The 13,535-nt window shown below is 33.5% G+C and overlaps 1 protein-coding gene across 9 annotated transcripts; it reads left to right on the plus strand.

Moving 5' to 3' along the window:
* The first annotated feature begins 1,548 nt into the window (after positions 1-1,548).
* On the plus strand, positions 1,549-10,225 carry LOC115963852 (trichohyalin-like). 9 transcript variants are annotated; one of them, XM_031083055.1, is made up of 11 exons: positions 1,549-1,761; positions 2,643-2,690; positions 4,334-4,492; positions 4,581-5,860; positions 5,955-6,063; positions 6,145-6,654; positions 6,803-6,979; positions 7,658-7,753; positions 7,920-8,102; positions 8,688-8,870; positions 9,088-10,225. In XM_031083055.1, exons 1-11 carry the CDS (start codon positions 1,696-1,698, stop codon positions 10,003-10,005), a joined length of 3,729 nt encoding a protein of 1,242 aa, XP_030938915.1. In that variant the 5' UTR covers positions 1,549-1,695; the 3' UTR covers positions 10,006-10,225. The 9 variants fall into 9 exon arrangements, with proteins under 9 accessions (XP_030938915.1, XP_030938919.1, XP_030938912.1 ...); XM_031083059.1 differs by lacking the exons at positions 1,549-1,761; positions 2,643-2,690 and adding an exon at positions 3,955-4,205; XM_031083052.1 differs by lacking the exons at positions 1,549-1,761; positions 2,643-2,690 and having other exon boundaries at positions 4,212-4,492.
* The last annotated feature ends 3,310 nt before the right edge of the window (positions 10,226-13,535 follow it).

Here is a 13,535-nt window from a genome sequence, read left to right on the forward strand (position 1 = left end):
AATTTAAGTTGTCCACCTGTGATTTAAAATTTGACACTTTACCTACCTGAGATTTGACCAAAATTTTAAGTTGCTTATCTATGGTTTGAAATCCCATGATGCAAGTGTTCTGCTGGATTCTTTTTATCTTGTATTTTTATTTATTATTTTTTTTTGAGGATAGAGATGTAAAAGTGAAGCAAAATTACATATTTAGCACTATTTTTAACAGAGATGGGTTACAAAACTCTAACTTGGCTAACCTTAGGTAAATAAAGTGTCAAATTTCAAACTATTGATAGGCTACTTAAATTTTGGCCAAACCACAGGTGGGCAAGTTGTAATTTACCCAAAAAATAAATATGCATGTGAATAGTAATTGTGTATATTTACACGGTTGTTGTAGCAACAATTCAAATTTACACAAGTGTACATGGACTGATATGGGTATATTTTGGAGTTGGATATACAAAATTCACCCCTTAAAGCACTCACATCAATGGGTGTATAAATATAAAAATGCGTAACATTTATATAGTTTGCTTTAAAATGATCCACATCAGTCAATGTATAATTGCATAAATTTACAAGCTTGCTACATTAATAATATAAATTTACACTGACACTATTTATTTTGCATTTAATTTTTTATTATTTCTTTATATATCCCAACATGAAGGAAGATGGTGGATGGTGGTGGTTGTACGTGAAGAAAGAGAAACAATTAAAAAATGTCAAGAAAATTTGATATTTTAATGAAATATAGTGTAAAATATATAATATGATGTAAGGTGTTTTGAAAGGTGAGCATGTAAAATAGAAAAAAGTAAACTTTTAAGCATTATATATAGAATTTTTTGCACAAATTGATGCGAATACTCTTATACTATTATACTTCGACCAATATGAGTGCTCTTATAAAATTCTGTTTTAACCTTTGACTGTGCACTAACCACCAAGTCATCAACCCATCATGAAAAGGAGGAGGTATTTTAGAAGCACAATTTTTATAATTATTACTCCATTTTTTACAATTATCATAGTGATAAATTGTTTGCATGAATCATCGATTTTTCTCACTGTTTATAATTTGGGCTTGTTATTGTGTATTCCGAACTCACTTCCTCTTACTAAAAGAGAGGTAAATTATTTTAGGAGTACAACTTTTATTACTCAATTTCTTACCATTATCATACATGAACGATTGTTCATATGAATCATCGATTTTTCTCACCACTAACAATTTGGTATTGTTAATTATATATTTTGAAGGTATATATTCCCTTCCTCCCACCAAGAAGCGCATTGGAGTGTACAATAACTTTCCCACGATATGGTACATTACAATTGTGGAAAAATTCAGTTCAAAAAAAGAATTTGTGGAAAAACTGTAAGGCAAAACACGTGGTCCATGATGAGTGGCAGTGAGTGTGAGTGTGACCTTAAAATTCAGTAGTTTCACTTTTCGAATCTGAAAACAACGTAGATTTGCTTCGCTGCCCTTTTACTTATACTTCCAAAACACAAACTTGTCGTTTTGCCAAACGATAAACCCTAACTAAACTAAACAAATTCATCACAACCAGACCAAACCAAACCTTTATTATATTGGCTTCTCGTACTTATTACGGTCCTACATATCCCTTTTCCAACAAAAAAAAGAAAAACAAAAAACAAAAAACAAATGTTTTTGCAGTTATAGTACACTCTTCTCTAATGGCCCAACACGTCTCGTCTCTGATCTTAGCATCAGAGCATCCAGCATTACCATTGATAACGATGGTAAGCTCTCTTTCTTATTCTGATCCAGTTGTTATTTTTGTTACCCAATTATTAAAAAAAGAGTAATCATTTTTATTCGATTCCCATTGAATTTGGGATTAGAATGTTACAATTCTGCAACTTCAAGTCCATATATTGCTGAAGCTGTTACAGATTATTTTTTCTTCTTCTATTTTTTAGGTTTTGGTGGGGGTTTTTTAATTATCATTTTGAGTTAAAGCTTTCTTTCTTATTGTGATCCAGTTGTTATTTATGTTACCCGATTAGAAAAGTTATCATTTTCATTCAATTCCCATTGAATTTGGGATTAGAATGTTACAATTCTGAAACTTCAAGTCCATATATTGCTCAAGCAGTTACAGACTGTATTTGGGCCTGATTATTTTTTCTGTTTTTTATTTTTATTTTTTATAATTATCATATTGAGTTAAATAAAGCTTTCTTTCTAATTGTGACCTGTTGTTATTATTATTATTATTTGTTTTATCTAATTAGAAAAGTTATAATTTTTATTCAATTCCCATTAAAATTGGGATTAGAATGTTACAATTCAGAATCTTCAAGTCCATATATTGCTCAAGCAGTTACAGACTGTTTTCGGGTCCCTTTTTTTTTTTTTTTTTCCTGGGTTTTGGTGGGATTTTTTAATTTTCATGTTGAATTAAAGCTTTCTTTCTAATTCTGACCCAGTTGTTATTAGTATTATTATTTGTGTTATCCAATTAGAAAAGGTATTCAATTCCTAATAAAGTTGGGATTAGAGTGTTATGGTTCTGACACTTTGAGTCCAAATCTTGCTAAAACAGTGTGATTGTTTTTGGGTTTTGGTTGGGTTTATGAATTATCATATTGAGTTAGCTTTTCTTTACCTGTCAATGCAGAACTCAAAAGGGATAGAAGAAAAAGCAAGAGGTTTGGAAATTGAATCTGTATGTTTCTTCCTACCCTTTTTAGTCTTGTTTTTTTTCTTTATTCTGACTAAAATTTAAAGTGCCTATTGTAGATGCACACAGCCACACACACACACACATAACTAAATTGGGTTGTATACTTAAGTTTTTGCCATATGTTCAGAATTATGACTGAATTACAGTTTTTACAACTGCTAAGTTTTGCTTAACTGCTCAGTGTTCTACAAACTTTGATAAAATTTGGATTTTTTTTTTTTTTTTTTTTTTTTTTTTTTTTTTATGAATTTTTAAAAAAAAAGATTTGTTTTAATGTCATTAGGATTTGGATTTTACATAAGATTAAAAATCTTTTGATTTGAAAAGAATTGGCAATTCTGGTTTATAATTTGTGCAGTAGTTGGGAAATTTTGCATCTCAATGTACTCAAAAGAAGATTCTATTAGTGTGCAGGGTTATTCCTGGGTTTACTTGATCTATTTTCTGGGGGATGGTTGTGTTAGAGAAGGTGGGTTTGGTTATACAGTCTCTCTGAACAAGCTGCTTTTAGATTTGGGTATATGTTTTGGAATGGAGGGAGATGGGGGTGAGGGGAAGGTGGCTGGACTTTAGATAATTATCATTCTCAATTAGTAGGGTTTTGATCTATGCAGGCTAGTTTCTAGGTGGATCTAAATGGGGACTCATGGCATATTTTTGGATTTTTATGTGTATTAGCAAAACGAGGAGTGACACCATTACCTGCATCAATGTTATGATTAGGTTTCTCTAGGTTGGGTCATTTTTTTGTATGTGTGGGTGTGGGCATCTTATGCACTGTACACAGCTTCTGGCATTATTAATCCCAAGGGATAGCAAAATCAGCTATGGATCATGTGTCGTAATGTATAGGTTGCTACTTTGAATCTTCCATTGCCCTCCCTGGGTGCTAAAACTTGTATATATATATATATATATATATATATATGCACACACATTCACAGCTTTTGGCATTATTATACGGAATCGAAGTCTCATGTATTAATCATTATTATTTTTCTTATTGATTTGTTGCACTTATCATTAGTAAAAGTTTTGTTCCCACTAATTTAGCCTGAAATCAGCAATTTGGATACTTGACTATTGATGTTGGAGAATTTAAGCTTAATGGTAAAGGAAAAAAAGGCCCATTAGGCCATTTTCCTTTATTTCTATATGCTATATTTAATTTTTTATATTGTCTTGAGTATTTTAAAAGGTCATGTGAGTATGTGACTAGCATGTTACTTATTTCATGACCTAATAATGAGGTTGGATGGTTAGGGTTTATTCATTTTTATAATAACCTTTAACCCTATATGAAAGAGGCTGGCTAGAACTAGAAAGAGTTGGAACAGGTAATGTATAACTTTGTCCCTAAATTGCTTCTTCATTTTGCATCTATTAGTTATTATAATCTTGCTTACTAAATTTTTTCCTATAATTATGCTATTGTCAGTTAACACACACATTGTGCATGTTCAAACATTTGGCTTTACGTTTCTGAAAGCAGATTAGGTGATGTCATGACTCATCCATTGATCCAGATGGCTGAATTAATGACTGTTAAACTGGTCTACTTATGGACTAGTTTTACATATGTTTTCCCAACCCTTGCTGACAACACTTTTGAACAATGTGAACAGAGACTCAAATTAAACAAGCTTACTGATGCCGTGATGACAAAATTTGAGAGCTCATACCCCTCCCACACCCTCAGACCTGATCTCAGGAACCAAATTGAAGAATGCATTTGCAAGAAACTCCCTGATTTGCACACCCCTGATCACCCCACTTATGCCCTGGTATTATTCTCTTTTTCTTTGATAGTTCTTCTCCACCAGTTTTCTGATGATTTTTAGATGTCCTAACTTAACATGTGAGTTTGTGTAGATGATACGCAGAGCAATTGAAGAATTGAATGATAGAAAGGGCTCAACCATGGAAGCAATATCTAAGTTTATTTTGGAAGGGGTTGAGGATTTGCCATGGGCTCATGCAAGTTTTTTAAGTCATCATCTGAGCAAGCTTAGTGAGAGTGGAGAGATCATTAAAGTTTCTGAAAATTGTTATAGGCTTCCCAGTGAAAAAAGTAATTCTCTTCCTAAAAGAGGTCTGAAGAAGAAACGGAAGAAGAGGCATTACCATGGCAGTGAAGGAGATAGAGAGCATAATGTTGAAGAAGGATATCTATTTGAGAAGAAGCAGATGCTTAAAGAAGACAAGCAATCCCAAAATCTGGAGATTGAAGTGAATGGTGAACTCAGTGGAGGACAGAGGCATCGAATTGAAGACATCGAGGACCAAAATCGATCACAGGAATTACAGATTGAACAAATTGGCAAACAAAGGCAAGAAAAAAAGAAAATTAATGTTACTGATCAACAACAAAGTCCAGAAGAACAACGATTTCAAGTGAATGATGAACAAAATCTAGCACAAGGGGTACGTGATCAAAAATCTGAAGATGAAAAAGATGAACAACGATCAATTGAGGAAATTGAGGAACAGATTCATCATGATGGACGACAAATTGTAATGACTGAAAATCAGGATAGAGCACAAAGGCATCAAATTGAAGAAATTGAGGATCGAGATGAATTAGAAGAGCAACAATTTCAGGTTATTGAAGAGAGGCAAGCAGATGAACAACATGATGTATTTGATGAACAAATAAAACAAGTGCAACAGCTTGAAGTTGTAGAAAACCACAATGAAGCAAAGCAAAACAAAGTTGAATCGATTGAAGAACAAAATCAAGAACAGAAAGGTGATATGATTGTGGAAAAATATCCATCTCAAGTGCAGAAAAATAAGCAGCAAGATGAAGTGAGGTCACAACAAGGTCAAACACAAAGGCATGAAATTGAAGTGATTGTTGAGGAGCAGATTGGAATAGTAGAGAAAAATAAGGTGCCTGGAGAACAAATTCAAGAACAAGTGGGTGATGTAATTCAAGATCAGTGTCAAGGAAAAGAACAGCAAAGTGAACTGATTGAAGTGCAAAACTTGCCACATGATCATGTAATTGAAGATGTTGGAAAACAAATTCAATTGCAAGAAGAAATTCTATTAATTGAAAAGCTGATTGAACCACAAGAGCAAAAGAGTGAAGTGATTGAGGAACAAAATGAGCCACGAACTGAAATGAGGAGCAACATGATTGCCCCTAGGTTTTCCCCTTTTCAGTTATTTTGTGTCTTTATTGTGCCCTTTCCTTGTTATTGTTGATCTCATGCCCTCTTGCTTTTCTTGGTTAATAAACAGTGACATGCAGTCATCCAAGGAACCAGAGAAACATAAAGCTATTGTGATGACTGAGGGTTCTCTTACAAGCCTGAGATTGGACAATGATGGTTCTAGACCTCTATCAAAGGTGACGTACAATCTCTTTTCATCTTATAAAAGAATCATTTTATTAAACTTTTTTTTTATTTTAATACTTGATCAATGACAGGTTAAGTGCATAGAATTACTGAAGAGGACAAAGAAAATCCAGGAAAAGCTGATGGATATTATTTACTCAAAAAGTGAGTGGGCGGTGTCAAAGGATGACACTCTAAAACATGTGATGGAAGAACAAGAGAATGAAATTCTAAAGGATCCTGAGCAGTGGCAAATTGAATTTTCTGATCCAAAAAGGCCTCCAGGAATTGATGAAGAAGCATCGCTGGAGTTATTTCTGAAACATAAAAAGCAACTAAAGCTTTGTGGTCAGCTAGAGGTGCCAACAGCCTGGTCAAAGCCAACTAGAACTTCCACTGAGGTCCTCACAAATTCAGAACAGCTTGAAAATGAGCAACAGCCAGAGCTTGGGAATCCAGGCAGAGGATTAGATCTTGATTTAACAACAATAGAAGCAGAAGGAGATAGGCAAGAGGAATCCATATCAAAATCCCTCAACATGGACTCAAGGCAGCTTGAGATGGAGAAGCAACTGGACCTTGGAGAGGAACATGAATGCCAGGTAGTAACAATAACAATTTCTCATCTCTTTGCAATTAACTATTTATTATGAATACAAAGGTAGCAATTAGCAAACACCACATTATAGAAATCATCAAAGAAAGCTGAAAATTGTAAGCATGACAGTGAATTTAATATGCCTTGACCAGATATCACAACTGCAAAATTCAATTCAAGAAAGGCCTGTGGACCTTCAACTAACAGTACTCGAGCAATCATGTGAAAGGCAACAGCCAAGTCAGAGGCAACAACGGAGGAAAACACGGTCTCAGTCCTCAAAGGCATTGGAATCTGATTGTGTTGATGCGAAGAAATCTGAATGTCAGGTATCAATGTGACGGCTTTTCCTGATTTACCATTATATAGAATATGTTTGAAGTTTGAACGTAGAAATGAACATAGAATACAAACTTCAAAGATACTGAATATTAGGCATAACCATAAGCTTTTCCAGATGAACTTATTTATTTATTTATAAAAGTAATAATATAAAATGTTGATTTTGATATATTTTTTTAATAAAATAGAAAGGAATTTATAAGTGAGTTTTCATTATCTGGGAATTGATTGTTGCTTTAAAAGAAAGTGAAAGCAATGTAAAAATTATATTTTTGTAAATTTTGCTTGGTGATTTAAAAAGATAATTTTTTTCCTTTGTCTGGAATTAATGAATAATAAGGCAGGGGAGAGAGAGCAATAGGAAGTGAACTTCTTAGAAAGGGTTGCACATACCTAAGTTACATTATTAATTAGTGATGATTTAATTTAAGTTGGTAGGTTTCATTAGAGAGGAATTGAGATTAATTATGAAAGTAGGAGAAGAAGAAAAGACATAATGGGTAATGCTTGAAAGCATTTCTGAAAGAGGGGGAGCCTTGTATAGGTTATCTACATTTTTGTGTTTACTTATTTGTTTATCATATTTGAGAGAAGTTATGTATATATTATAACTAAGAAGGGCCAATAGACCTTGAACTAACACACTTTAGGAATCATGTCAACAGCTGCCAACACTGGGCCAACAGCAGAGACAACTGCGACCTCGGGGTCTAAGGCCTTCTGTATCTGATAGTGGCAAGATGAAAGCACCCGAGTGCCAGGTATTGAGGGTGACATCTTCTGTTTTGTTGAGCTATTGCGGTCATGGTTAATATTTATATCGTAAAAGATTTGGAATAGAACGGATGATTAAATGATAAATATTGAATTTTCTTAAATTAACAATCACTATATGTCAAATAGAATATCAATTCAAGTAATTGGTAGCATATGCAGGACCAGAAACCTGGAAATCGGATACAAGAAAGACCTATAGAGCTTGAACCTTCAAAACTTGACCAATCAGGTCAAACACTGGCACATACATTGGGGCAACTACAGCGAAGGCAACTACGGCCTCGGGGCCAGCAGCTGTCTAATAGTGGCCAGTCAACAGCACTTAAAAGCCAGGTAGCAATGATGTCAACTACTGTTTATTTATTTATTTTTTAACCTATTTATAATTAGTAATATGAATACAGTAATACTCTGGCCATGGAATTGTCAATAAATATTAAATAATATATGGCAAGATGAAAGCACCTGAGTGCCAGGTATTGATGGTGACATCTTCTGTTTTGTTGAGCTATTGCGGTCATGGTTAATATTTATTCGCTCCATCCCAATTTGTTTGTGCTGTTTCAAAAACCCAACATTTTAAGAAAACATCATTTATTGTCTTGTTTGCGGTATAAAAAGTTATAAGTTTCCAAAACTACCTTTATATAAATTTATCAAAAAATTGGAATACTAAATCTGAAATGGTTTTGGAAATAAAGTAAGGGCATAATAGGAATATTAGTAAATTAAAGGATTTTAATTTTAGAAACAGGATAATATTTTGGAACATTCTAATATAGAATAGAAGACAAACAAATTGGGAGTATATCGTAAAAGATTTTGGAATGGAATGGATGATTAAATGATAACTGTTGAGTTTTCTTAAATTAACAATCACTATATGTCAAATAGAATATCAATTCGAGTAATTGGTAGCATATGCAGGACCAGCAACCTGGAAATTGGATACAAGAAAGACCTATAGAGCTTGAACCTGCAAAACTTGACCAATCAGGTCAAACACTGGCACAGACATTGGGGCAACTACAGCGAAGGCAACTACGACCTCGGGGCCAGCAGCTGTCTAATAGTGGCCAGTCAACAGCACTTAAAAGCCAGGTAGCAATGATGTCAACTACTGTTTTTTATTTTTTAGCCTATTTATAATTAGTAATATGAAATATGAATATAGTAATATTCTGGCCATGGAATTGTCAATAGATATTAAATAATATATGTGACCATCAATTGAATGTGCCATATGATTTCAATTCCATGGAAGCCTTACCAATCTGATTGAATGTGCCATATGATTTCAATTTCATGGATTACTTAGCAGATTGAGAAAAGGCAACTAGATCCTCAAGGCCAAGGTGTTTTCCAAAATAAATTATCATCCTCACAGCATCAGCATGAGTTACAACAACTACAGCATAAAGGTCAAGGGAGGCCTCTGAAGTCAAATCCAGATGTGGACACAGCTATGGGGAAATATCCCTTAGATGATAAGCATCATCATAAGCAGCAGACACCAGAGCACCAAGGGTTGGGGAGGCCTCACGAGAAAATGAAAAATGAAGATCAAACTACCAGTGTATTGTTTCCCACAGCTCATCAGAATGGCCAGAGTAGGCAACTATGTCCTCGAGACCAAGATGCTTCCCAACTTAAACTGGCCGTAAATGATACCAAGGAAAAATCCCTCTCAAAACATCAGCATGAGCAGCAGAAGCCACTCAAGCGTAAAGGTCGAGGGAGGCCTCCAAAGTTAAAGCCAGATTTGGACATGGCTATGGGGGCTCAGCAGCAGCTGAAAAGGCATAAAGGCCGGGGAAGGCCTCCTAAATCAAAGGGTGATGAAGATCAAAATACAATGGCATTGTTGCCCATAGATGATCAGAATCAATATGAGCACCAGCAAGCAGGGTGTCAAGGCCAAGTGAAGCATCCTACACCCAAGGCAAAGGAAGATGCATTGGTGCAAGTGTCAATTCCCTTGGATCATCAAGATCATAATGAATTGCAGCAGCATCAGGAGCACCCACCTAAAAAACGGGGCCGAGGGAGGCGTCCTAATCCAAAACCAGCTTTATCTACTACAACCATGGACGTATTGTTTCCTTCACAGCAGCAGGAACAACCACAACATAAAAAACAGGGGAGGCCTCCTAAGAGGAAGTTGGATGTAGTCGGTGCAATAGTAGAGCCACAAACAAAGCGTAGCGGCCGGGGAAGGCCTCCAAAAGTGGGCTGAAAGAACCCAAAGACAGTATAGATGGTAACATGATGTTTTGTATCTAGTAGCATTAGGCATCATAATGTGGTAGTTTTTATAGTAAGGGTATTTCTTGATTGGTTTTTTGTCTATGTAGAATCATACTAGAAAGTTTTTTTGTTTCTTTTTTGGTAAAAATGTATAGAACAAATATCTTTCCATGCTTTGTTTCTTATATAATAATTTTAATAATATCGAGCAGTCTATATGATTGTGTTATGAAGTCTTCGATGGCTGAACCAAAGCAATGATCACTAAAAGAGACTTGGTAAACTCACTGTCATGTTGTTATTGCAGTTTTACTTTACCGCTCAAGGATCAAGCCAAAATGAAGTTACCATCCCAGATTAAATTTTTGCTCAGAGCTTTTGCTGTTCTTAAGCTCTTGAAAGCTTGTGGTAGCTTGGATTATATTTTTACACATTAATGAAGACATAATATAACACCTTAACTGTGATGCCCCAATTTAATTATGTTTGTGGGTGTGTGATGAGTTTCACATTAAGCATATACTAGGTTGAACTGAGTTTTATTAATAACTATAAGAAACCTCAATCGAGATTAGTCTTTTTGAGGTATAGCGTAGATATGGCTAATACTTTTCCTTGGGTTATTACATTAACAATGTGTCGAACTTACTAATAACTTGCTATTGAAAAATTTTTTCAACGACTTCATGAAAGAGGTCAAGGGGTTGAGTTTCCATGACACATTGGATTTTTACATGTGAGCATAAGAGTGGTGAAATAGTATTATTGCTCAAAGTGAGAACCATATCATGATAAAGAACTAGAAGATTATTTCTATTTGGTATATATATTCTGTTAGTTATATTACTAACTGTATTTAAATCCGTTTGGAAAATTTTTTAGATTAGATTTTACGTTAATCCACGGGTGTCCATAAAAAATATTTCACATATTTGATACTTTTACCTTAATGGTCGCTACTTTCCCCAATTAAACCTTGAACTTCCGACCTCTTCACTGATATTTCCCAATCCCACGCAGCTAACAAATATAGTCTTCTGGAGCAACATAAATGACAATTAAAAAATTTTACTAAAAATTTGTTTTTCATAAGTTTGTTTTTTTGTTTCTAAACTATTGAAAAATGTTATTTCTTCATCCTTATTTTTTATATAAACTATTAAAAAAAACCCTTTACAAAGTTTAAGAATTCAAAAGAAACGTTTTAAAGTTGAGGAATGAAAAAAAACTTTTGATAAAATTAAGGACCAAAATAATATTTTACCCAAACAAAAATAATAATCAAGCAGTATTAACACTTTTGCAGGCCCTTCCCACCGTCACCGGCCACCACAAAAAAACCACATAGCATTTTTTAAGTGAACAAAGGAGATAAGTGAATGGGACTTATTAATTACCAAAATTGTTCCAAGCTCAAGTTGAAAAGAGAAAGTATCTTATTGCAACGGATGTACGTAAAACTTTTTATCTATACCAACACCACCACAAAAACCACCATAGCATTTTTTAAGTGAATGAAGGAGATAAGTGAGTGGGACTTATTAATTACATAGGTTGTTACGAGCCCAAGTCAAAAATAGGAAGTATCTTATTGGAATGGATGTATGCAATACTCCTTTTATATTGGTAATACTACAAACACAATTTTTTCACAACAATTTTACAATTTTTAAGTTGGTTGATTGTTAGTAACGAAGAAAATTTGTGTAGGTCCTAGGAGCGGCTTGTTGTATTTGGAGGCTTAAGGTGAAAACTAATTTAAGCCTTTTATATATTTAAATATTACTTAAACTCTATTTTTTTATAGATGCTAAATTATTGATTAAAATTTTATATTCTTGTTCTACTAAACAAGTAGAATCATGTAGAATATATTTTTTAGAAAGTCTATAGACACATTTAACAAAACTTTTTACACCAGTTGACGTGACAAATTAATAGTGGTAAGTTAAAAAGTGATGTTAGTGGTAGACTTAGATGAGACCTAGTAAATACTTGCCAACTCTGTTGTTATGAAAAAATGTTATGAAATTTTTTGTGTATGTAGTAGTATTGTTTTTTTTTTTTTTTTTTTTTTTTTTTTTTTTTTTTGTGAGAAGTGCTACATCCACAATATTTTCACAACAAATACTAGGTGTTAAGTTGTTACTCGTTCTAATTTAAAACCACCACTGAAATTACTTTTTTGCCTATTAATAATAGCTAGTAACAACTTACTATTTAAAATTTGTTGTAAAAATATTATGGATGTAGTATTTCTCTCTTCTTCTTTTTTCCCTATTTTTCATTTGATAAAAAATTATTATTTTATTTATTGACTGATTTTTGGGCTTAATTTTTTAGGGAAATATTTGGACTTAATTAATATTATTACAATGAAATAAATAATTCTATTGGTTAAAATTTGGGAGCCTTAGGTGATTGCATCGTTTACCTATACTATAAAATTGGCCCTAGTAAGTCCATGACATCAATTATGCCCATCATTAATACTTGACCAACTCAGAAATTTGTTATTAAAAAAAATTGTGTTTGTAGCATTGTTACTATCATATATATGAACATATTAGTCATATAGACGTACACCTTACATTTACATGAGATTGATATTACATATACTCATTAAAAAAAAAAAAAAAGGTTTCTCTCAATTTCTTTGTTTGGTTTTTAATATAATTTATTTCATCGTTAGATACATGGTAAGAGTTTCTAATACTTTGTAAGTGATTAAATGCATATATGTAAATGATTAAAGGTTGAGAAATTAATCTTATTATGGGGAATCATGGAAGCTTCCTTGATGGGATATGATCGATACACTAAAAGTAATGCGGAAAATTGTGAAAAGAGATAATGTTTTATGCACAAAGAAGTTTCCAGGAAGCTCCCCCATATGCCCCATTTTTTCAACTGGAAGTGCTTTTATTTTTATTTTTATTTATTTATATATTTTTACAATGGACAAATCTATTTATTAATTATTAGATTTCCCAATACAATGTTCCAAATTCCAATCTCAAAGGAGGGAAGGAATAAAAGAACCGCTGGCATTAGAAGAAATCTAAGTTTAAGTCCAAACACCAGGTTCCACAATAAACCTATCAGAAAAGTAAAGAATGGTAATTAGAGAGAATTAAAGGAACAAGCAATACCCATTCCTCCTTGGCTCACAAGTAATACTATTAAATTATTAATGTTTACTATATGACCTATTTGTCACACCACCCCATTTCACCAGATTCCCATCTCAAAACCCACGACTTTGTTTCATGCAAAACAAAAACCACAAAACGTCAAGAAAGTATACAAAACTTGATCTCCTTCTCTCTCAGTCATTTCATCAAACACAGTTCAGAAATTCACTTGTTCATTCACTCCTTTGCAAATTGAGGGAAAGAGAAAAAGATATATAGGAGAGTAAAATGAAGGTGGGAATGTTGGGGCTACTACGTGTGGTGGTGTTGTTGCTGGTTTTACGTGTGTCCTCATCCTCATCATCATCATCATCATCATCATCAA

Source organism: Quercus lobata, chromosome 10 (genome assembly GCF_001633185.2).
Source record: "Quercus lobata isolate SW786 chromosome 10, ValleyOak3.0 Primary Assembly, whole genome shotgun sequence".
NCBI classification, from domain to species: Eukaryota; Viridiplantae; Streptophyta; class Magnoliopsida; order Fagales; family Fagaceae; genus Quercus; species Quercus lobata.

Bases quoted from the DNA above. Each gene is read 5' to 3' on its own strand.
- LOC115963852 (XM_031083052.1), top strand. From the start codon at position 4,214: ATGACTCATCCATTGATCCAGATGGCTGAATTAATGACTGTTAAACTG. The intron at 4,493-4,580 runs GTATTATTCTCT...GAGTTTGTGTAG, and splicing joins ATCACCCCACTTATGCCCTG to ATGATACGCAGAGCAATTGA. The intron at 5,861-5,954 runs GTTTTCCCCTTT...GTTAATAAACAG, and splicing joins AGCAACATGATTGCCCCTAG to TGACATGCAGTCATCCAAGG.